A 23,328-nucleotide genomic window follows, 5' to 3' on the forward strand; every position below is an offset into this window, starting at 1 on the left:
TTAGCTTACCTCAAGGGCATCCAAGATGTAGGTATCTTTGTTTCAACAGTATTTTCAATTTTGATATTTTTAGGTCAAACCTTGCTTGTCTGTCTGTCATATAATGGAGGTATATGGGGTCCTCCTCAAAGAGCATTTAAATTTTTCAATTTGTGATCACTTCCGGGGCTTTCCGGCGCTTGCGCAGAAAGAAGCGTCCTCAGAGTATTTGGACGTGGCTGTGGTTACAAGAGGTAAAAACGATATAAATACTGTTCGTTTTCTCACACAAACCGCGTGTTTCGTGTCTTAGGCCATCAATGTGTACTTGCGAGTCATTAAATCATGTTTAATTTGGACTTCTCTGTGCATGCTCTTTGAGGTGGACCCCATATACCTCCATTATATGACTGACCGACAAGAACGGTTTGACCTAAAAATATCAAAATTGAAAATACCGTGGAAACAAAGACACCTACATCTTACATTTACATTCTTGCTTTGATTTTCTTTTCTATAAAATAATTAATTTTATTTTATTTTATCCCTCTTCCACACTATAGTGAGAGATACCCAGCCTCTGGAGAGCAGAACTCAAGAGTGACTTGTTTATCTGAAATGATTGCGTTATCTTTTACGGTTGTTGCGTTTGCATTATGCGAGAGTATTCGAGAGAGAGAATAAGACTTTGTTCATCACAGGCAGAAGAGCTGCAGCTGGTAAACTCCTGAGGATAGAGTGCTGGCAGGTTGTCAGATTGTGTGATTGGCTATGCGAGCAGGTTGTCATGTTTTCGATTGGTTGTGCTGATTGTGGATGATTTGTATGGGGCGGAGGAAGAGGAAGCCCCCCTCCACTCTTTGAAGCACTAATTGAACACAGCACCTTGTCATTAGCGCACTGTCTTTCATCCACCCACTACGGCTGGCAGTATGCACATTTGATTGCTCGTGAGACCCGCGCATACAGTGTGTGTGTGTGTATTTTGGTTTGGTTTTTGAGTTGGGTTCAGGAAAAGCCATGACTCAGAGATGAGGTATTTTTGTTAGTGTTTTTGTTTTGCCCTGTGTCCATGTAAACTCAAATGAATGCCTTGTGAACTGTGACACTGTCATTTATTTCCATCAATTTGCTCATTTCATGTTCGTGATGATATGGCCACTGACAAAACATGGCTCTCTCTGAATGTGTGTGCACTCTTCTGTCTCGGTTCTATCTGCTTCAGCTTTTCTGTCTATTCTCCCTGTTTATTTTTAGGCTACCTCATTGTTCCATTCCAGACAATAAGATACTTGTTAGAGTGTACTAGTTGCTGTGCGTGAGAGTGTGATTGAGCTGGATGTTCTTATTTAGAAATGCAGAAGTGTTTGTTTGTGTTATGTGTGAGTATATGTTGCATGAGAGCGAGAACTTTCACTACATCATTCAACTTAATGAATGACATTATCACAATTACTGGCACCATTAGTCTTGTCCGTCATCATAATTTACCTTGAAGAAGGATTAATTAAACCAAAAATGTGTTTTTTATTTATTTATTTACTCACCCTAATTGTTTTCAAACCTGTATGACTTTTTATCCTTTTGTGTGGAACACAATAGAAGATATTTTGAATTGGTGACCATTGACTTGTATTTTATGAACAAAAAAACAGAGGCTTTTCCCAAAATATCTTCTTTTATGATCTACAGAAGAAAGTCATACGAGCGAGCTATCCTTTTTACTGACTTTAATTGTTACCTCTTTAATTAATTCCATTTTAATTTAAATTAATCGATTCTTTTACTCGCACTGTTATTTTATTTCCGCAGAAGTTGTTTTGAATGATATACCGTACTTACTTACACTATGTACTACTGTATATCGTATATGATTTGTTAAAGAATGGTAATGTCTCAGATACAACAGGTTTTGTTTTACTACTTGGATTTGGAGTCAATTAAGCAAAATATTTCATAGTGTCGCGGATGTCCTCTTATGGTGTTGCTGCTAGCATGCTTTAGCATGTTAACTAACCTGAGGTCAAGTTTGAAACGAGTGCTCAAAACGTCTTTTTACATTGCTTATACTATTATATAGAGCAATGCAGAATTTTTTTATTTTGCTCTTTTTTTTTACTTTTTCATTATTTCTCTGTGTACCCTATATGAACAAAAAAATGTTAAAGTGCCCATTTTATAGTTTTTCTAATATTCCCTTTCTTGCAGTGTGTAATATAGCCGTCTAAGAACTGTTCTACAAAGTTGTAAAGTCGAAAGTGCATGATAAATAAAGTTATTATATCCCAAAAATAATCGACTCTGAGGCCCCGTCCACACTACTGTGTTTTTCGTTTAAAAACGGAGAATTAAGACGAATGCGATCTCCGTCCACACCAGCGTTTTTATCTGCGTATTAGAAATGATCTCCATCCACATTAAAACGACTGAAAACTCAGATCACGTGACCATTCATCAACACTGGGCATGCGCGTACCGGTGTAAACAGTGATTGACGAATCAGGGAAGGATACGTCATGACTGATGGCACCCAATCATGGAGCCGAGCGTGAGCCCCTGCGTCAGCGTTTCTGAAGTCCTACATTTTGTCCCATCTACATTAAAACGCCCTCCAAAGATTCAAAACACAAAACGGAGCTGCAGCGTTTCTAAACTTCTCTGTTTTAGGTCTTCGTTTTCCCTGTTTTAGTCTGGACGGGAGGTGCAAACGTAGCAAAAGGTCTCCGTTTTTGAACGAAAACGCAGTAGTGTGGACGGGGCCTGAGCCTGTCTAGAGTCATCAGGAATTCAAATCCCACTGCGTGATGGTTCTATGTCACTAGAAAAGACATTTGCATAATGTCAACCTATTTTGCATGTTGTCCTCCTGCGAACAACTTGAACCGCCCTCAAACACGTTATTTTGACGACTCCTCAAATCTTGGAGTTCAATGCGGGATTTGCAAAAACTTTAATATATTTTAATATATAGCAATATATTAAAGGGTTAGTTCACCCAAAAATGAAAATTTTGTCAGTATTTACTCCTCTTCGGAACACAAATTAAGATATTTTGATGAAATCTGAGAGCTGGATCACTCCTACATACTAGTCCATAGGCTTCTTGAGGAATTGAAACTTGCCATCCTCAAAGTTATTAAAGACATCGTTAAAATAGTCCAAGTGACTTCAGTGGCTCAATCTTAACTTTATCAAGCGACGAGAATACTTTTTGTGCGCAAAAACAAACAAAAATAACAACTTTATTTCAACTATTCACTTCCTTCACTAGTCAGTTGACGTAGTGTGATAGCGCAGAGCTACGTCACACGTAGGCTCACTATTGGCCGACGCTGGTCATGTGTTTGATGCGAGTGACGTACAACAACAGAATTAAACTAGTAACCTGACTCGAGGCAGAGAGAGAAGTAAATGAATAGTTGAAAAAGTTGATGAAGTTAAGATTGAGCCACTGAAGTCACTTGGACTATTTTAACGATGTCTTTAATAACTTTTCGAGGCCAGCAAGTTTCAATTCCTCAAGAAGCCTATGGACTAGTATGGAGGAGTGATCCAGCTCTCAGATTTGATCAAAAATATCTTAATTTGTGTTCCGAAGATGAACGAAGGTCTTACGGTGTTGGAACAACATGAGGGTGAGTAAATACTGAAAAAAATATCTTTTTTGGGTGAACTAACCCTTTAACTATTGAAACTGTGAGAGCGAGCAGGCTATATGGATGTCCATCCTCTCCTCTTTTCTTTTTTGTAACTTTTATTTTTTCCTTGTTGTTGCTTTTTTCTAAGGTCAGTTCTCTTTTGTGAGGATGTCAGAGTGGTGGCCCTGTTGTCTCTTTCTCTCTCTCTCTTGTCTGTGTGTGTGTTGGGGGAGAGAGATCTGGTGCTGTTGTGTAATGCAGTGTATTATTCTGAGGGGGCGAGGGCCTGTGATCTTAACAATGCAGCAGTGAGTGCAAGTCTACAGATGGCCATTCACTGTCCTCTCTGACCACACAGCAGGAGATACCAGCAGCATCCCCAGGTTTACTGTGATTCCATTTCTGGTTTTCCTTTTTGTTTATAGATCAGTTATATTTGCACTCTCTAGTTTCCATTCCCTTTGTATAATGTTAGTGTTCACTGTTGATCTGCAATAGAAAAAAAGTGGATGGAGTCTTTCCTCCCCTCCCCATCCTTTAGATCCATCCATTCATCCTGAATCTTCAGAGCAGGAGGAGATAAGAGACTTGTTCATTTACACTAAGAAAGAGTGGGAGGAGATAGAGAGAGAGAGGAGGGGAGGGAGAGGTGCTTTTCAAAGGAGAATGAAAGACAAAGTAAGTGTGTGACTGACATTTATTCTTCTTGCTCGCTTTGAACGCATCCTCAAGACAGCTGTTAGGGGTTTGTAAAGGACAGATGGGCCAAAAGTGACGGTAATTTACATTCATAAGGCCTTTATAACGCACACAGATGTGGCTTTGTTAGTCTTTATAACAATGTTCATAAACACCATGTTTAGAATCACGTCACAGATCACATGGTTTGAATTTTGAGGTGCCCTTTTGATAATAATTGAATACTTTATTCAGCAAAGACCAGTTGAACAAGAGTGAGAGTAAAAACATTTATTAAATTACAAAGAATTTCTAATTCATATAATTGCTGTTCTTTTGAACTTTCTATTAATCAAAGAACCCTGCACATTTTTATCACAGTTTCCTCAAAAATATTTAAGTTTTTAACATTGATAATAATATGAAATGTTTATTGAGCACTAATATAATGTTTATATCAGCATATTAGATCATGTGACACTGATGAGACTGGAGTAATGATGCTGAACATTCAACTTTGCCATCACAGGAATTACTTTTTAAAATATTAAAGTAGAAAACGGTTATTTGAAATTAATAATATTAATTACTCTTTTTAAATATTGTTGTTACTTGTAAATTTAGATTATAAAAATGCAGCCTTGGTGAACATTGTAGAAAAAAAAAATTATACCGACCCCAAACATTTGAACGGCATTATATATTTATTTATATATAAATATAAAATGTTAATGTTCTCATCAAATTTTCAATATTCATTTACTTAATTTTGTTCAACAAAATACATTAATGTATTATGAATTAATAATAAATATATCGGCAAACTATATTTTTGAATTTTAATTATTGTATACTTTTAAATTGAGTTTTTAAAGCTGTGAAACTATTGTCATTGCAAGTTTTCAACTGTTGACACACTTCATAATGTTTTCATTCCGTTATTTTTTTCCTGCCGTTTGATTGATTCTCTTTATCGTTTTTATCCTTGCCACTCATTTATTGCTTTTTCTTCTAATGAAATGCAAGCACTGACAGTGATGTGATGTCATCTGACAGATACGCCGCTATCTGTGTGAAACATGACATCATAAAAGTGTGACTGACTGATAGACTTGTGGAGAGGAAGACAACAAATGACTCTGGGAGGCCGGATCCATGTGATAGACACGTTCACTTTACCGTTAACGTGCACTGACAGAAAAATCTGTGCGGACCCCCATGAGGCTGTTTTCCTGTCTAGATTTAGCACCTGAAGGGCAGCCGAATGTGAGTGAGAATGAGAGATCTCATGAATAAAGTCTGTTCAAATCTTTTCCTCTTGCTGGTACATTTACATTTTATTGTTTAAAAATGTGTCTAACCCTCCCCCATTTTTGGTCTGTAGATGTGTTGTACAGTAGAGTGTGAAAAAGTGCATGCATATATTTTCTCTTGACATTTTCCCTCTCTCGTTCTCTTTCCAGCCCCTGGGCGATATAGACAGTTGCAGCAGGTGTGTGAGTGGGCGAAGGGTTTCCCTGGGGAAGTCACAGGGGCAAGAAGGGGTCAGTTTTTAATGGGCCTGTCTGCCCTCTTCGCCTCCAGAAGAAACCCCCCCTTCCTCTCTCTTTCCATATCTCTGCATCTCCTTTGTCCATCTTTTCCTTTCCATGAGCTTCAGCGCTTGTTCTCCTGACCCGCCAGTCAGTTTGAGTGACGTTATCAGGTGATTACGTTTGATGAGATCCTGCTTGTGTTGAAGAGTGAGAATTGTCCATGGGAGAGAAAGAAAGGAGGTGTCCATCTGGTGGTATCTTGAAATATCTGTTTGTGTTTAGTCAAGGATAGTGCTCGACTCTGAACAGGTGTTGGTGTCAGTGAAACCTCTGGAGACGAGGGGGGCCTTGCACAGGGAACGCTAATGTCTGGGGGGACAACATCATTCAGAAATGTAGCCTCAGGACCATGTTCAGGACTTTTTTGGATTTAAGAACAGGGGAATAGATGAAGAGGGAGAATGATTAGTGTTAAGTGAAGTCACTCATTTGTTGTTTCTCTTCTCTGTAATTTTGTTGAACTTGTCTCCTTTTTTCTGCCTCTCGGGTTTTTTGCCTCTGTTGTGTTCAGGGAATGTTAAAGGGACAGTTCGTTCAGAAAGTAAAGTTGTTGTTTACTCACCCTTAATTTACTGTGTGCAGCAAAGCTTTAAAATTGTTCTTTTGTGTTGGATCTATTCATTGAATCAGTTGATCTGCTTTACAATTGGGCTGGTTTACAAATGGGACTTATCCAGTTTATAGAGTTAATATATTAATTATTTACAACGTTTGATATTGACCTATGAAATCATAATTGACATTTCTTCTTTTTATGGAATATTGCAGTTTATTATAAATAATTTATCTATGTGCATTATAAAAAAAAAAAACAATCCAGTCTGTTCCTTTTGGACAAAATCAAGTCCCATCCTATATTTCTTCTCATTCGAGAAGCTAATTCACTATTATATACATCACCATAATCAAGAAAAGATTATTGGAATTTGAATTTACCGTAGCTTCATATTGCCATTAAAATTACTTTAAATATAGTGGTAACGCTTTACAATAAGGTTCATTAGTTAACTACATTAGTTAACATGTACTAAGGCTGAACAATACTTCTTTAGCATTTATTAATCTTAGTTGATATTAATTCCAACATTTACTAATACTTTATTAAAATCAAAGGTTCTATTAGTTAACATTAATTAATGCAATGTGAACTAACATGAACGCACAATGAACAGCTGTATTTGTATTAACTAACATTAACAAAGATTAATAAACACTAACTAATGTAATGCTCATTGTTAGTTCATGTTAGTTAATGCATTTACTAATGTTAACTAATGAACCTTATTGTAAAGTGTTACCATAATATAGTGCATGATTTATATGGGCTACATTTGCTTCCTTTTTTGAAGCTTGAATTCTTTAGTGCCAATTCATTTTAACTGCAAGCAAACAAAATTGGTGCATTTTTACAAAATCTTACCAGACAAAGACAAAAATCCTTGTAGTGGCCAGTGTTGGGTAAGTTACTCTAAAAAAGTAATTAATTACTAGTTACTAATTACCTCTTCAACAGTGTAATTAGATTACTGTACTAATTACTCTCTCTAAAAAGTATTTAATTACTTTTAATTACTAATTACTTTCAAAATTTCATAACAATCTCAACCAGCTGAATAATTTAAGGATAGACATGAATCTGTTTTAATTCTTTCAAATAAATACTATGAAATTGCGTGAATAATCTTTAAACTGACCAAGGTGGAGGTTACATTATAAAAACATACTTTTAACATCAGACAATACATTTTAATGTTAATTTTAATTGTTTAGCCTCCATCAATAAATGGATGTCTGATAACTTTTTGCAGCTAAATTCGGACAAAACTGAGGTGTTGATTATGGCTCCTGATAAAATTACTCCAAAGATTAGGCAGGCCATTGGGGCTTTATCATCCTCAGATGGTGATGTGCTACGAAATTTAGGTGTACTTTTTGATAAATCGATGAGTTTTAGCAGTCATGTTAAATCTGTGGTTCGTTCCTGTTTTTTTCATCTCAGAAACATCGCTAAGATTAGATCAGTGGTTTTTAAAGAAGAGTTGGAGATGCTTGTTCATGCTTTTATTTCCTCTCGTCTGGACTACTGCAATGCACTGTACACTTGCTTAAACAAATCCTCCATGGAAAAATTGCAAGTTGTGCAGAATGCTGCTGCACGACTGTTGTCAAAGACAAACAGGAGATCACATATCACTCCTGTGCTTAAGGCTCTTCACTGGCTCCCAATTAGTTTTAGAGTGCAGTTTAAAATTTTAACCATTACCTACAGAGCTCTCCACCATCAAGCTCCTTCGTACATCCAGGACCTTTTTCACATTCACTCTCCCGGTCGCTCCTTGAGGTCTTCAGGCCAAGACCTTTTTACTGTTCCTAGAACTCGTTTTAAAACAAGAGGCGATCGTGCGTTTTGTGTGGTGGCTCCAAGGCTATGGAATTCTCTTCCATTAGTCTTGAGAGCTTTGGACACTGTAGAAAATTTTAGTAAACACCTTAAAACACATCTTTTTAGACAAGCTTTTAACTAGCTATATGGTGGTGTTGTAATGTGTGTTGTGGTTTTTATTTCTTTTATTATTTGTTTTTTTTTTAATGTAAAGCACTTTGTGACCCTTCATGTCTGTGAAAAGTGCTATATAAATAAAGTTTACTTACTTACTTACTTACTTTAATGTTGAACCCACTATTGTTTTATATCAGATCTCATGACATTTCACACTTTTTTCATACATATTTTAGTGCGGTCGTACGATTTAGACGCCTCATAAAATGCATACGAATCGCCGTGAGATCGGATTGATCTATTCACAGTATTTACCTCAATTACATCAGAAGTAACTGTAATTAAATTACAGATAAATGAAGAGTAATCCCTTACTTTACTTTTTCAAGGGAAAAGTAATTAAATTACAGTAACTAATTACTTAGTAATTAGTTACACCCAACACTGGTAGTGGCTTATACCATTAGGGGGAGTTTCATTTTTGGATGAACTATACCTTTAAGTGACGGTACTTCATTACCATGTCGATGGTGAAAAACTAACAATAACGGTTTATTTTTACGTTTTTTTAACAGTATTCAATCCCTTAAGTGTTGTCTGACTGACATGCCAGCTGCTGTCGAACACTCATGCATGCATATGTCTTCAGGTAGTGCAGCTGCACATATGCACACTTTTAATGCTATTTTTAGTCGAATGTACTTTCTGCCGAGCTAAACACAGTTGGTTATGTCCTAAGTGAATGAAAACAGACAGCATTTGAACATGAACTCAAAGTTTGGCCTAATGGGGAAGACAGACTGCAGTGCTTGTTTTATTACAGTTTCTTGTCTTTATTCATCTTCTTGGATCCAGCTGCACCTGGTAGTCTCTCTCTGGTGTGGTTTTATCGCCTGTTGTAACTAATCTCTGCTATTCACGCTCTCACCACATCACACACATGTGACTCATTGCACAGTGTTTTAATGTGTGGTGTTGGAGGACTCACGTGTGTGTGTGTGTGTTCAACTTCACATACATTGGTTGTGTAGTGTGTTTAGTCTGTGCTTGTTCAGATGCGAGATGAGGTCAGGTTTCTTGACTCACGGGATCGACTGACATTGAGGGGCCTCCGTTCAGAGGCGAGAAAACAAGAATTTCCCTCTCTGTTTTCCCCCCGTCCCCATAACACATGAGAGAGAAAGAGAGAGAGGGATGCTCTATAAAGCAAACTTCTGAAGCGTTGCCAACAATCTCCAGGCAGAAAGAAAAGAGTAAGGATGGGGGAAGGGAGGAACTGGACCTGGAAAAGAGGAAAAAGACGGAAGGCAGAGGGGGGAATAAGAATAACCCTGGAAGTTGCTACTGTAGAGCCGCTGGTTTAATGATCCCAGCAGCCCCAGTGGACTTTCTAGCAAGATTTGCTACAGGGCAGAGACCACAGAGAAACTCACACATATTTTTCAGTATGTTTTGCCATGTGAATTTGCTGAGGGACATTTTATGTGAAGGTTTTTGGGTTGGACTGCAGTGGGATATTCTATGCATCTCGTCTAACCTAATTTAACAACTGGCTCAGAGAAATGCTCTCTGATGAATGGCAGCATGTGTTTCTCCTTAGGAAAGTGAAACGTCTAATACACTTTAATTATGTGGCGTAAACACCAGGCAAAACTTTTCTCTTTTCCTTTTGCCAAAGCAGTCTGAAATAGTCACAACAACAAGTTTTTATTTTGTAATTTTTATTTTGTTTTACATTTTTATTATGTGATCATTTTTGGGATTTTATTCTATTTCACTTTATTTTTATATTATAATGTTTGTACAAATTTATTCAGACTTCTGATGTTCTTATGTCCATCAATAAAATATTGAATATTGAGGAACTCTTTGTTTCTTTGTTTTTCTCCATCAGATGTGGAGGCAGAAAGTGGTGAGCTAGACCTGAGCGGTATCGACGAGGATGAGATTGATCGTGTAAGTTTTGACTTCACTATAGTACCGACATGGTAATTTGTAAGTTGGTTCTTTAAAGCTGAAATCTGAGATGGGATTTCACATCCAAAAAATGAATAATGGAATTGCTTTAAATATAGAATGTAATGTTATTTGTCTGTTTAGCTCGTCCACCATGACCTGACCTGAGCGATTTATATATATATATATATATATATATATATATATATATACTGTATATATATATATATATATATATATATATATATATATATATTTAATTATATCTTTCTGTTTTTTATTAGTATATCCTGAATGAGAAGGAAATTAAGGTGAAGACCGAACTGTGGATGCTTCAAAATGCAGACTACCTCAAAGAACAGAAAGGTGGAGAAGATTGAACTGTCCTGTTTGTTAATTTTACCTTTGACAGATTCATTTAAAAAGACAACATTTAATCAAGTTTGGAACAGTTTTGTTAGAATGATATGTTTGTTTTTCTTCAGAAAAGGAAGAAAGAATAGCAAAGGAAAAGGAGGAGGGTACATATAAAGAGCGGAAGGTAACAAAAGTAGTTCATAAATGACAGTTGTAGCTGCGAGGGTCGCAAATGTTTATCTCCGTATTTTTGTGTGTCATTTCACAGCCTAGAAATAAGTCAGCACGGAGGCGTGAGCCCATCAATGCCAGCACTGCAGATGAAGCCATTGAAAAGATGTTAGAGCAGAAACGCATCTCCACTAAAATAAACTACGATGTCCTGAAAGACTTGAACAAATCCAGCCCAAAAAGTCCCACTCGCCAGCCTGAAGAAGCTTCCACTGGAGCCAAAAGAACCCCCGCGGCCCATCGACGGAAACTCCAACTGACTTCACCCAATATTGGCAAAACTGTCAGCAGTTTTGGGAAGAGGTATGGAGTCCTAGGAGAAAGGTTTCTTATGTCTCGATTTATTTCTGTTTTTCTTCACTCCCTCGTTTTTTCTTTGGATTTGGACACATTCTATTCTAGAAAATCCTCTAAACTCACCGCCTGTTCCCACCATCACAGTCTAACTCCATATCTAATCCAAGCATGATGCAAAAAAATTTCTTGTGTTTAAAAAATGTTTTATCCCTACCAGCTGCAACCGCGTTGAGTGACTGGACATCTTATTGATTTGGTTGTTACTACTTTTTCGCGTCAACCAAGGTTGCCCCCCGCCACAGAGAAATCTTACTCCGCCTAGATGTAAATTAAACGTCAATTAAGATCTGATCGACTATGTTTGTGTCGCATTAAGGAGCATTTTGTGACGGGCAGATTATTTTTGGGTTGGAAAATTGTTGAGCACCTGAATTTTTTTTGTAATACAATTAGGAATCCTGTGTCTTGGAGTTGTAATATCTTCTAGAAAGTCTTAAAACAGATCCACTCCTATTAATACACCCTGATTTTTTTCTTCGTCTGCCCACACCCTTTATTGGACTCTTTCCTGTAACCACCTCAAGCTCTTTTTTTTCTTCTATGCTAATTATAAACCAACGGATACACAATGGCAGGGTACATTACTGTAACTGTATCATGATTCCTGCTATATTTTCTTACTCTGTTTATACGTTTATATTCACATGAACACTATTTTCTATTTTACCATTTTCAAACAAGGTGCATCTGCTACACACAGTCTGCCTTCTTTTAATAAATTATCGCAATTGTATTTTTTTAGGGCTGTCAAACGATTAATCACGATTAATCGCATCCGAAATAAAAGTTTATGTTTACATAATATAAGTGGGTACACTGTGTATAATTATTTTGTATATATAAATACACACACATGCATGTATATTTAAGAAAAAAAATATTATTTATATATAAAATATTTATCTATATACAGTATACACTATATACAATATTTATATACAGTATATACATGAAAATATTTCTTAAATATATACAAGCATGAGTGTGTATTTATATACGTAAAATAATTATACACAGTGCTCCCACATATATTATGTAAACACAAACTTTTATTTTGGATGCGATTAATCGCATCGTTTGACAGCCATGGTATTTTTGTTAAAGCAAAATTCATGTTTTACATCCGCTTAGTAACAGCAGTCTAATAAAATTGTACTGTTTATGCTGTAGCGCTTTCTGCTTTCACGTTTTCCATGCTGCATTAGGCAAACATTTCCCAGATCACATCATTATGTGGTAATTCTTCCTTGTAGCATCTTGCTATACCTAATAGTATTATGGTTTTGCCATGGTTTTTGGACATCAAAAGTTAATTTTGCTGATGAGATTTATAATGTGGCCTTTTTCTTAAAAAAAAAAACATGTAAATAATGTGTTGTAGTCGTTCAGTACCATAGTAAAGTACCATGGATTTATAATCTGATAATGAACTTTTTAAAGTAGCACAATCATTTAGATGTACTCAAATTATCATCAAAACTTTAAATTCCCATATGTTTACATTTTATTATGAAGAATTGATTGCCTGAGAGAAAAAGCTAATTGGGGTCTCACTCATGACCCTCAAATGGAAAATCTCCAGAGCTTTGTGGGCCGGACTGCTAGTGTGAAAGGTCCTTATGTTTGTTTCTCTCTTTTTTTATGTCCTTTACCCTTTTGTGCCTTTGAGTACAGGGCAGGTCTGTTAAGAATAGCTAATTCTATGCTAAATTAACTCTGTGTGTGTGTGAGAGAGAGAGAAAGTCCCATGCATATGGTCAGTCAGAATAGCCTCATTCTGCTCTAAATTTAGTCTCTAAATGCTGGGATGGAACACATTAAAGTTTAGAGCACATATTTAAAGTGAGGCCCCACTGTGGCCCACTCCCTTTTTTGAGAATATGCGTGTGTGCTCTACTACCGTGTACTCATTTCCATTTGTGTTGTTAGTCTTTGGTTTCTTCTAGGTTGTCATTAGTCATGGATATTCTCTCTTTAAGGAGAGGCTCTTGGTGGCCCTGCAGTGCACACAAAATGTGCTCCGACAGTTTGTCTTGACACTGTAAGGGCAATATCATGGAACAATGAGCAACTCTCTCTTTCTCTCTCTCTCTCTCTCTCTCTTTGAGTGGCCAGTTTCATCTGTGCGGTGTTTTTCTCGTTGATTGAACTGAAAAAGTGAACAGGATAGATCTTCTGAATCATTCATTCTGAAAGTAGCTTTTATCTCTGTTTTTTTCTGAATGGAAAGGTGAGCAATCTGAACATCCTTTTAAAAGCCATTACACTGTTACCATGCCACTGTCTCTCTTCAAGCTTTTCCCTCTTCTCACTCATAACAGCCTGCAGTCTGTTTACTGAATGGAGTCTACCTGAATGGGAGTGTCTGTATTATTCAGTGACTTGCCTTTTACCGCTCAAAAATGACCGTACCTTGTTTTCTTCAATTTTTTTTATTCAGTTACTTGAATCTCATTCTAGGGCTTGGCAATATGGCTAAAAAAAAAAAAGGCTCTTATGTATTGACCAAAATTTGGTGTGCGTGAGTGTGTGTGTGTGTGTGTTGTTGTGCTGACAGTAAAGCCATTGTATTCCGCTCACTCCCATCCTCTGTTGCACACTGAGGTATTGTTATACACAGACACTCAACCTCCCTTCTCTGCTGTATTTTAACAGCATATTCCCGACACCCCACAACTGCCTGAACATCTACCCATCTATTGGTCTGTTCATGCCTCCATTCTACTGAACCTTAAATTTAATAAGTCTCTCACAATGTCTCACATTCTCTCACTCTCTCGTCCAGAAATAGCTTGTATAATTGCCCCCTGCTGTTTTAAGCCCCTCTCCCTGGTTCTCCTCCTCTGGTCATTTTCTTGTCCTCTCAGATACCCGCAGCTCAGCGTTTATATAGAGCAATGGAGATTATAAAAAGTGTGTATGTGTGAGAGAGATGAATGCCAAAGGGTTTCATTAGAGTTGGAGGTAGGGCTTTGTGAGAACCTGAGACGGAATGTGCTTATTTTTGTGGTCCTTTGTTCTTCCAACACTTCCTCTGTATCCATACATGAGATCATCTCGTGTTAGACATTCACACCTGGAGTGCCAGAAATCGCCATCTCACACCATCACACATCTGGTAATTAAACAGTCTCCTCCTCTCTGTCTCTCAGACAGCTGTTATAGACTCGCTTCCCAAATTTTTTCTTTCTCTCGCTTCCATCGCTCTTCCTCTGAGCTTCCTTCTGCTGTCGGCTCAGAGTTTCTTACTTAATCAGCTTACTTGCAGAAAACCTACATCTTTAGAGAAAGAGACAGAGAGGTGAGCTGTCTGCGAGATCAAAGTAAGTTGAGTTTTTCTCAAGGCTGACTTGACCCAAAAACTAGAGGAAGTTTTCGTCATCTTCGTGGAAAAGAGAGCCTTATCTCTGCCTGGGACCAAAACTAGCTTCTGAGATGAAGAGGCCGACTTCTTAGGCAGTTGCTCATGCCTTCGAGCGCTCAGCAGTAATAGTGTCATACTGTTTCAGCTCTATAAAATAAAGGTCCCTGTTGACATCAGCCATTTAGTCATATGCTGAGAGCAGCTTATGAAATAAAGGGATGATGAGGAAGGTCAGAGTAAATGTTTAAAATGTTAACAGTGATCTGTGAGAAAGAAACTTGTCATCACAATGACAAACCAAAGACTCAATAAGAGAAAAAAAAAGATTTAGTATCACAATACTATACTGAATTTCTCAAAATAAACTTATTTATATTTTTAATGTTAATATTTTTGGAAAAGAACATTTCAGGTGTTTCTGTTCAAATAAAATCCTTTTAATCCACTTATGATTCTTAAAAGCATGAAAATATATCACAGATTTTATTAACTGTCACATAAAGAATTACAATATTATTATATTGTGACCCAGATATCAATATACTGCATCACCAGGGCCCTGATTCCCATCTCTAATCATTATTGTTGTGCTATGTGTTTGAATAATTGACCCACTCAGTGGTGTGAACAATTTATCAGCCCTTGACGTAAATGTAAAACTGTGTGTGTGTGTGTGTGTGTGGAACACGCTGTTTCTCAGGAATAGAATGTTGTCACTGTGTTTTGGCTCTGACAGCTTGTTTTCATGCCAAGTACCATACCGTTCCCCATCCCAGAATGCACTGTAGCATCAATAGGACACTTGCATGCTGGGTCATGAAGGACTGTCAACCGTGCGTGCATGCATGTGTTACTGACTGAGAATTTGAAGGAACGTATCTTGTCTGTCTGTCCATCTGTCTGTCTGTCAGTCCATCCTCTCTATTTTACTTTTCCTAATATAGCCTTCTTTCTATTGTTCTTTCGTTATATCCGGTGCTAGTCCTACACTTCTAGCGGCCCCAAGCAAAACTGTGAGTAATATTAAATAAAAAAAAAAATGTTTACAGCTAAATAAATGCTTTATGAAAGTATTGCTCTGACACCATCTAGCTGTCAGAAAAACTATAATACAGCTGACATTATTTTCTAAAGGCGTGATTTACTTTAACGAAACTAAAGCATAAAAAATATAGTTTACCCACATACGAAAATACATCAATAATTCTCTAAACTTTAGACCCTAATGGGCATTGTTTCTAAAACACTTGACAGGAGTGACTGAACAGGAATGTTTGATTCTTAAATATAAACCATGCACAAGAACATTTTGATTATTGATGTATATTGACACAAACTTTCTAATGAATCACAGGTGACTAATATTGACCCCGGAGATCTAGACTGGGGTATTTTATTTATTTATTTATTTATTACAAATTTATTGGTTTGTTAAGAGTAAATAAGAATTTAAAATGTTACAAAAATACATACCTACTTTGTTCTTGGCACATTTTTATCTTTTTTTTCTGCTCCGGACAGAAAGCTTTGTTTGGAAACCATAGCCATGTTAAAAGACGATCTACTACTCACTACCATTGTAGAGAATTTAAGTCGCCAATGTTTCAATATTGCGCTGACATCTTGGGCTGATTACGGAGGCCGAGTCTGCGCAGCAGTGATCGTGAAGTGGAGCCGTGGTATCAAGGCCCCGCCCACATCTGCAGAATCGGTTAGTACAGTTTACTGATGAACAACTCATTATGTCGATGTGAAGTACAGTTCTGAAATGTAAAAATTTGATTTAAAGCTACAATCTCCTCCCGAAAATCCCCCAAAAAGTATATTGATGCGTCAGTGACTACTCATTAACTTTAGATTAATTTCCTCATTAACTTTGAAACAAGGAGAAGCACTGAGAAGTCTTAACCCTCACACTCAATTTTCTTTAATTTACTTTTTTTTTTATGACAAACCGGACTGAAACCCACTCAAAACCTACCCTTATACCTAAAAACCCTTTCAATCGCAGGGCAAAACGGGAATGAGGAGTCACAAGGTGACGTTTTGGATGTGGATGGAGTTGGATGTCCTACTTGCATTAGATTACTTGCATTAGATTACATGGAGAGGGTGGTGTTTAATCCAAAAGCGCCCCCTAAACCCTACGTTAGCCCTTTATGGTTCATTTGAAGGAGTATATGAAAATGAGTGAGCGAATTCAGCCGTTGAGTACATCGGTTATACACTTTGTTTTGCGGTTTTGCAATGTGGCGCACTCAATAACATCCACTATGGTCTAACATTTAAGGGTGATTTCGGATTCAGCACCATAGTCGTCATTATCTGCCGCACTGCATGATGTCCAAAACAGCTATTAAATTAATATAAATTGTTAACTAGAAAAAAGAAATTTTGCCATTTTTTGAATGACATGAATATATAATGATATACTCCTTGTATAAACTGTGAAAGCAAGGGGGCCCCCTGGTGGTTCAGGGTCCATACGCAAACATCTTGTGTAGTTTGCGTATAGAGGACCGGCACTGGTTATATCCTTATTTTCTATCCTCCTTTCATTATATTCTCCTTTCTATCGTTCATTCTCTTAGTCTGTCTGTCTGTGAGAGATTTTTGTGTTTGAGTTGAGTTTAAGAGTTTGAGTAGATTTGGGACGCCTTGTGGTTATATAAAGAGAACTGCTCCCATGAGAAATGAATCTCTTCTGCATATTCAGATGTATCATCAGGAGAATCATATGACTCTGATTAGCGTTCATTTATGCTGCGAGTTTAGTGCAACATATCTGTACCTTATTAACATATCTTACATTCTTTGGAATAATGAGTAAACTTATTATTCGAACTGTGCCTCTGCATGTTGACTTGCAAATACTGGGATAAACTGCGTCGCTGGATTCTTCTTGTCCTATCCCCCCATCTCTCTCTCTCTCTCTCTCTCTGTTTGTCTCTTGATCTCCCCCTTCTGTTGTCACTTGAGATGCCATGTTTATTCCTTTGGGAATTGTACAGTGAGAGGTTTGAGGTAATTCAAGACAAGACTTGTCCATGTCTACCACCACCTATGAAAATGTGCTAGATTTCCCAGTGTTTTTTATGCATTTTGTTTCTGAAAAATATAGTGAATACATTTTTACTAAATATACAGAGTGACATTTCATTATGAAGCAGGGGTTTGTTAAGTGCCTGTGGGTTTATAAAACTTGTGTTTTTCTGGGTTGGTAGAATTTAAATTCTGTACGTTTAGGGAATTCATTTAAATAATGTGTCAAGATTTGCATTCTAATAAGTCAGTGACTTTTAAGCAGTGTTTCTAAGCAGTGTGTCAATTTGAGCAGAATTGAAAAGAACTGACGAGGTAAATATAAAAATGTATTGGACTGTATAGCATGTCATTTTTGATTCTCGTGCGCAGCTTTTGTTGAGAAATAATCCATGTTCTCTTAATGATCTTGTCTATCTTTTTCACTGTCTCTCAATTTCAATTTTTAAATTTCAAATTTGCCATCGTCCCTGATTGGTCTTAACCCCAGTGACGGGTAGGTTTAGGGGCGGGGTTAGGGATAGGCCATTGTGGGGTCTGGATAACAGGACAGTACCATTTCTTGTTGCTAAATGTATTCCATTAATATCTAAAGTGAAGTCGGTGGACATAAATTCATCTAGCATTTTTTTATATATAATTAGGACTGTTCATGTTTTCTTTGAATTTATCCGAGTTGGGTTGATTCCATTTTAAGTTTAGGTTTCAGAGGAAACAGTTTTTCAGATTTTAGTTATTTCACACGGTGGGTTTCAGATAAAGCACAGTTTGGTAGTGATCGGGAGCTGAGGTCTGACTGTGAAGGCATTAATAATAAAGTTTGGATTGATATCTGTTGTTGAATAATCAACTACACTAGTTCCAAATCTGGAGCAGTAAGTGAATCTACCTAATGTATCTCCACGAATTCTGCCATTGATGTCTCTCTTTTTCTCTCTTTCTGTTTCTAAGGTTACAGCCTTTGGTGTGTGCACAACCCTCTAAGAAGCTGGCCCTGGATCAGGTGAGTGAATTTAAATTACAGTCCGTCATACTAGCACATCCTTGGCAGGTCTCTGGATATATTAAACTAATTTACCTTAACCCTCAAATGGCCTCTGGCCCAGAGCTTCACTTAGTTTAACGCTGGTGCAGAAAAACTGCATTAAATTGACCTAGAAACGGGTTCTTCCTTTTCATGTTTAAATTAAGAGAATTATTTTGATCCGCCGAGCTTCTCCTAGATCAGCAGGCTATTTCTGTGGCGATACTCAAAGGCACCGGACGGTTTGAGTTGGGTTATGGTAAGCTAATGTACTGCCTCAGACTGTAATAGAAAGTGGGCCGCTGATGTCTGGACTCTGAGGAGGCCTTGATGACACATGCTCTTTTCTCTCGGCTCCTACTGATCCCACGCCGTCATTCTGGCCGTAGACCGCTGGAGCTCTTCAGTGCCTCTGTCACTCCCTCCGGCTGTTTCGTCCATGATGCTTCATCTTTCTGTATGTCAGGGACCTTGATCTTTTCTTCTCTGCCTTGTTTTTCCTGTTATTAAGTCAGTCTGTGTGTCAATCTCATGACACTACTCTACTACTGTTAACTGTCTCTACTACTGTTAAACTTCTGTGAATATGTGTGAATACATAATCACCCCCCCTCCCCCCCACACCCCTTCACATGGCAAAAGGAAATGAAGGTTTGTGATTGACATCATTCCCTTTGTCCCTCAGGAAAAGAAACGGCTCATAAATTCACTGACAAGGTTATCTGTTAACTGTGAAGCTTACTTGTAAAGATAAGTGTGATTCTTATTTAATATAGCTTTATAATAGAATCACACCGTCAAAAGGTTTGTTGGAGTACATTGAAGTCAACAAATTTAAATTGACATCCTTTATCTTATGATGCACAAATTATTGATGCTCATTATTCCAGAGAGGAATCGTAATCTTTTCAATCCTACATTTTCTTTTCTCCTACTTGAATATGTTTTCACTTGGAAACAGGTTGAATGATGACTGATGCTAAAGGAGCTGCAAATACCATTTCATGTTGACTTTGCCCTCTAGGAAGGATTTGGTGCTCCAGTGGCCACTCCTGCTGCCCCAACCCAGAATAGTATTGTTGTAGAGAGCGGACCGGTGGCGTACGATGAGCCTGCAGATGAAGAAGACGAGGATGATGAGGATGAACATTGTGTCAGTGCCGTGCAGTTAATGGGCAGCACGGGTATGTGATGCAAGCCTTTGACCTATTAGATGAATTTTTTTTTTACTATTCATATAGACTTATTAAATTAGAACAATGTCATTTTATTATTATTTATATACTATTGTAGTATTTATTAATGTGTTGAATTAGCTTTTATTTTTATATTCTCTCTTATATTTTCATTTTGTTGTGCATTTCTATTTTTTTGTTTTATTTAAAATATTTATATCAAGCTTTATTTTTATTTCAGTTTTAGTTTTGAGAAATTTTAGTACTTAAAAAAAGAAGTATCTTTTCATTGTTTTATCTTATGTGTTTATTTTTTCATATATTTGCAGCTGTATTTCAATTAACAAAAACTATTTTAATAGATTAAGTTAACAATAATAATACTGCTTTAGGGGCTTTCATCCTTTTCTAACCAAATATAGTCCATGAATATTAAAAAAATAGATTTTCTCAAATAAACCTTATTAACTTTTTTAATGAAGAGCTTTAACCTTTCTATTTTATGTGCTTAAAAGATTAAAAAAGGTTACGTCATGAATGAATGAATTTAAGATTACGTCATGGAAACTATTCATTCACTGTAAAAAAAGATTGTTGGTTTAACTTAAAAATTTAAGTAACCTGGTTGCCTTAATTTTAAGTTGTTTGAACTGGAAAAAGTAAGTTAATACAATGATGAGATTAATTAATCATCAGAAACTCAAAATAATAAGTTATCTGAACTAAATAAATTATTTAAGTTGATTTGACAAAAGAAAAAAATGTCATAACAAATCTTGAAAATATTTTTTTACAGTATATATAAACTTGGTTCCTTTTGACACTTTTATTATTATTTATAAGTATCCTTTTGTTTTTTTTATTATTATTATTATTATTGTATGATTTTATTAGATCAGAAAAGAGAAGACGTTTTGTCCTTAGCTTTCTGCATTCCTCTCCTTTTCTTTCTACAGATTATGGTTATGAATTAGATGACGATGATGGCTTCTGAAACCAGGGGTAGGAGCACCAGTGGAGAGGACACACTAAGATTTAGCCTGCTGCTTATTTTGACCCCAAACATGCAACACACATGCAACAACCTCCATCTCACTACTCCTTGTGTTCGTGCTTATGTTTGCAAGATGAAAACACATATTGTGAACTTTACACACAACAGAGGAGAAGAACTATAGCTAAACAAGAACAAAGACCCTACCTTCTTGTGTTTGTGCTTTTCAATAGGTGCATGTTCTGAGCTCATGTGCACTAAGTAACTTAAATACTATTTAAAACAGGAGTATGAGACTAAATGGATGTGTGTGGTGACTGGGAGAGATGATTCTCTCTATCTCTCGCTTGCTAACTGCATTACTGTGTGTTTTAGGCTAATGATGACATATGATCTTGCACATCTAAAGCGATTAGCCCACACGAGGCTCAGGCCTCTGTGTGGACAAATGTGTGCATGTACACGTGCCTTTACAATGGCAGTATTACAGACCTTGAATAGTATGATGATTTTTAGAGCCAAAGTGTTATTCTTTAAACCAGATGTAGCTTTATGTTTTCAGAGTGGATTACGGGTGTGAAATCTGATTAGTGACAGTGTTCAATTTTGCTCAGCTACCTGGCTAGTTTCCTAGTGCCTTTTTTAATTTTTATTATTAAATTACCCACTGGTCTGTTGCATTTTCCATTTTGGGCTAGTTAGTTGTTGTTGTTTTTTTTTTTAAACTTAAGAATAATGTTTAAAAGGTACTTTGATGAGAATAATAATCATTTTTGATTTGATGGTTGCCGCTTTTCTGGTTTATGAAGAGGAGTACTTGAAAAATTCATTCCAGATAAATGCTGTTAAAATATCAATGGTTTGATCTTATTTTTGCTGTTAAATATTTACAAAATGCAATTTATATATATATATATTTATATTTTCAACAGGTAAAAGAGATGTGTACATTGTTGGATTGTTTCTAAATGAATTGATGGTTTGTTAATGAAGAACTAAATAGGATAGTTTTAGTATTATTACTCATATCCGAATACTCGGTATCAGAAAGTTGGTGCTCTTCGAGAATGTTTTACTTTATTTATACTTCGTTCTTTCCCAGATTCAAAGATGAGTCAAATATAGAGTACGCTTTTTTTTCTTTTCCTGTTAGAAAAGTATTGGAGGGGTTTATATTTTGTCAGTCATGCCACAACACACAGCAGATATTACTGATGCAGACCCAAGCCATTTAGATTTTGATAAAGCTAATAATTACAAGTAAAAATGATCCAATTTACGGTAACTATCTTAAACTGTTAGAAAATACAGTAAAATAAAAGGTGATCAGTGATCCCAAATTGATTAATCCATTGACTTGCATCCACAATCGATATACCGGTAGTTAAATAAATGTTGATATCTGTGAACTCTTGCTTGCATAATAAAAAATTTCTTCGGTATGTGAGTCCTCAGGATTCGGTATGTGAGTCCTCGGGATTCGGTATGTGAGTCCTCGGGATTCGGTATGTGAGTCCTCAGGATTCGGTATGTGAGTCCTCGGGATTCGGTATGTGAGTCCTCGGGATTCGGTATGTGAGTACTCGGGATTTGGTATGCGAGTCCTCAGGAGTTCGTTGGAGCCAATATCTTTTGGGTTTGGTCTTGCAGCAGTAATAGTAACAATACAACAGACTCAAATCAGTGTTCAGTAAACCTAAATCGTATTTATGTGCAAATAAATAAAGTGAAATCATAATACACTACGTCTTCTCTCTTTATTTTTCAGCGTGACCACTGTGTATTTTTATTCTTTTTGTCTGCTTGCTGTCCGAGTCCTTCGACACTATGACCTAAGACAAGCTATCTTCACTGCCACTGGGTAAAACTTGAATAAGGCAAAGAAAAGAGTTGAGCATCTGTTTTTTTTAGGTTCTTGTGCTCAAGGCTGTTGTGTTTTAGTTGGCATAGAAACATGAGCAGTTATAACTAACTGTAAGATCCCTCTGGATGAGACCCTGGAAGTCAATCTTGTCTCTGCTGGGCATGGGCTGCTGGGAGTTGAAGTTCTCTTAGGGTCATCTGTGTTTACTGGGTGTGACGGTCTTGCCTTAAAGGCTTTTAAAATCTCTGAAAAGAAAAGAACTCTGCAACATCAACAAACGTGTTTTGTTACATACATTTTCCTTTGTGAAACTGTATAGTCTCTATATCTGAGATGAAAAGAAAATTTATTTAAATATTTAGCCTGTGATCCTAATGGTATTCTATGGTTCCGCATCCTTTGGGAGGATATCTTGATCAAGATCCAGACCCTGAGGGAAATGATGAACGTGATCTACTCACCTCTTCACATTTCTGTCTTTATCATTATCTCTTTTTCACTGCTCTGGAACCTATTACTCTGACTTTTTGATATATCACACATAAGAAAACAGTGCTGATCAGAGATCGGGCCT

The 23,328-nt window shown here is 36.8% G+C and overlaps 1 protein-coding gene across 1 annotated transcript in view; it reads left to right on the top strand.

The window, feature by feature from the left end:
• Positions 1-21,677, top strand: part of brf1a (BRF1 general transcription factor IIIB subunit a) — a 45,627-nt gene extending 23,950 nt beyond the window's left edge. Inside the window, exons 13-19 of the mRNA XM_039672079.2 lie at positions 10,285-10,346; positions 10,631-10,712; positions 10,832-10,887; positions 10,972-11,237; positions 18,649-18,700; positions 19,746-19,905; positions 20,853-21,677. Of these exons, the coding sequence (XP_039528013.1) occupies positions 10,285-10,346; positions 10,631-10,712; positions 10,832-10,887; positions 10,972-11,237; positions 18,649-18,700; positions 19,746-19,905; positions 20,853-20,890 (716 nt within the window). The 3' untranslated portion in view covers positions 20,891-21,677. The remainder of the gene's footprint in view (positions 1-10,284; positions 10,347-10,630; positions 10,713-10,831; positions 10,888-10,971; positions 11,238-18,648; positions 18,701-19,745; positions 19,906-20,852) is intronic.
• The last annotated feature ends 1,651 nt before the right edge of the window (positions 21,678-23,328 follow it).

Source organism: Pimephales promelas, chromosome 11, assembly GCF_988280905.1.
Source record: "Pimephales promelas chromosome 11, fPimPro1.hap1.1, whole genome shotgun sequence".
In the NCBI taxonomy this organism is placed as follows: Eukaryota; Metazoa; Chordata; class Actinopteri; order Cypriniformes; family Leuciscidae; genus Pimephales; species Pimephales promelas.